The following is a 2,567-nucleotide window of genomic DNA, read 5'->3' on the forward strand; positions in this document are numbered from 1 at the left end:
AAAGAGCACCATGTCATGGGACCTTTAAGCTTATTTTTTAAATTGAAAAGTTAGTTGTTAACTATTATCATGAATGTTATTGGGACCACAAAGTTTATTGGACTTGGAATCATGATCAGAAACCAAAAACCTTTTTCTTATTGCTTATCATTTGAACTTGATCTCATTCTCTTCTATAGAGCCTGCCCAATTAGGACTTGTAATTCATCCTATTCAACATAGCTGAACTGATGATCAGACAGGCCCTGAACAGAGTAGAAAAACAAAGAAAACATTCTGCTTCTTGGGACGGAGTGCTTCTGTTACACAGCATGCACCACTGCGCCAATCTTCCTCATGGTGTTTTCTAATCCATGCAGTCTCTCAGACTTCTTGAATGGAAACAATTTGCCTCACAAATGAGCCCTTAGAGTTAGTCCAGCAAATGCCCTTCATGTTATCGCCGTCTGGAATCTCTCTCTGAACGGATCATTTGTTTTTTAGTTATGCTCCACTGAAGCACTGAAGGTCCCTTCATGATAAGTGCGTACAAAGACTCCTGTGTGTCCCCATGTCTTTCTCAGTGTCTGTCTTTTTGAATGGAGACTTTTTTTGTATCTCCAAGTATCTTCAAATACAGATTATTTAGTGTACTCCACAACAGTATATTAAGGCTCCAAAATGGTTTTAATGGAAAAGCACTCAATGAATAGCTCTGCCCCAACGCTGTACAGACAGACACACACAGAAAATTGGACTTGTAGTCTGAGTAAATCAGCCAAATTAACAACCAAATCTGTGGTCAGCCTTTCTACCATTCTGTTGAATTAGCTTTGATTGACTGACAAGACTGAAGAAGCGCTGCATCCTTAGATTTCCTTGTTACTTGGGAATCTTTCTTCCCCGGACTTACTAGTAAATATGTGAGCAAATCACAGTATCAACTTATTTGGTGATGGCATAAAGTAGCTCTATATTTATTTAGATAATGCCATTAATGTTTATTAACAGCAATCAGTGTAATCAAACTAAAACAGTGAATGTAGCATAGGTACATACATGTTTTCTTAGTAACCTTGTAGCAACATGGCTCCTGCATAAGTAGTTTGGCTTCCTTCACCAAGTGAGCTTATGCAGTAGTGTGGCTGCCTGATAAAGTAAGTGTAGGTAGGCGTTTTTTTTTTTTTTTAATTACAGGCCAAACGAGTCAAAGGACACATGGTTGCTGGTTTCAGCTAAATGGGCAGCAAGTGGATCAGAGAACAATCAGTCAGAGAACAATGCATGAGCAGCCTTTTTAAAATTTGGATGTTTACACCTATCTATAAAGTTGTAATCCTCTTGCAATGCTCAGTGTGCTCTTAAGGGATACGCACAAGACACAACAGACTCTTCTTTTGTAAAGGACTTTGTAAAACCTTTTGTGGGACCTATCTCTAAGAAACAATGCCTTTGGTTATGGTGGAAGTGAGAATGTTATTCTCAATCGTTAATCCCTCTCTTTCATTTCATTTCCTGGAATAAACTTGTCAGTGCTCTGAGACAAACAACGTGATGTCAATATTGTTACTAAATTAACAAAAATGTAAAATATCTATTGCATTTCTGTACTGCCATTTCTTGTTGCTTACTGGTCAAAAGATATGCATGTACCATTACATCTGTGATGAGCTAAAATTAGTGAGAATGTTATTTGTTCCACACGAGGGCAGTCATCATTTACACAAATGACAGACGTTAATGTCAGATAGGCTGCTTTACAAAGATCTTGTCATCCGCTGAATAGATTTGTCTGAACAGACCTGTTTTCACAGCTGGATGGAAGGGGTTACCACCAGTTACAGTATACATATGTAATGTTCTGAAAGAGATTAGAACATAGCCTTATTCTTTGTGTTTTTTTTTCCACTTGAGGTGTATGTATATGATTTATCTCTGGTGGTTATTGAACCCTGGGGTGAAATATTCATGTGGGAACTTCTGACCCTTTTTACACTTAAGAGACTGTTGTAAAATAAAGATTTAGGTTACTTTATCTCACTTTACGTTACAAGCAAACACATGATCGATAAAAACGTGCCGTTATCAAAGAATAGGAAACAGCTCAAAAGTTGTGTCTCTCTGTGTGTGCCCTGTCGTTGTAACCAACACTTCAGATTTAAAATGAATTGATGGATGTTACTTTTTATCATCAGGTCACAGGTGTGGTTGGCAGAGCTGAACTTCTCTCTTCAATCTTTCTCTTGGCTGCTTTCCTGGCCTACACGAAATCAACAGCTTCAGACCACTCCATTGGTAAGTTTGATGTACCTCACCGGTCTCTTACTTAATTATGTCTGATGTACAAGATGTGCTAGGTTCATGTTATGAAAGCTTTTTTTTCTTCTTTTTTTTTCTTCTTTTTTTTCATGTGCGCTTCTATTAAGACATTGCATACATTTCAGAGGCATGAAACCAAACCCCAAATTCCCATTTGTAACTGTATGACGCAGGTTAGTCACTGACACAGAAGGCCTCTGGCAAAATTACAGTTCTCATTTATAGTCTCTCATTTAACTGCGTGTGTGCGTGTGTGCGTGTGTGTGTGT

The 2,567-nt window shown here is 38.1% G+C and overlaps 1 protein-coding gene across 2 annotated transcripts in view; it reads left to right on the top strand.

The window, feature by feature from the left end:
- The window catches only part of tmtc3 (transmembrane O-mannosyltransferase targeting cadherins 3), a 31,862-nt gene that overhangs the window by 9,052 nt on the left and 20,243 nt on the right, over positions 1–2,567 (top strand). For both annotated transcript variants that reach the window (XM_032522906.1, XM_032522908.1), the window contains exon 4: positions 2,175–2,274. In XM_032522906.1, the coding sequence (XP_032378797.1) occupies positions 2,175–2,274 (100 nt within the window). The remainder of the gene's footprint in view (positions 1–2,174; positions 2,275–2,567) is intronic.

This window comes from Etheostoma spectabile, chromosome 8 (genome assembly GCF_008692095.1).
Source record: "Etheostoma spectabile isolate EspeVRDwgs_2016 chromosome 8, UIUC_Espe_1.0, whole genome shotgun sequence".
Classification (NCBI taxonomy): Eukaryota; Metazoa; Chordata; class Actinopteri; order Perciformes; family Percidae; genus Etheostoma; species Etheostoma spectabile.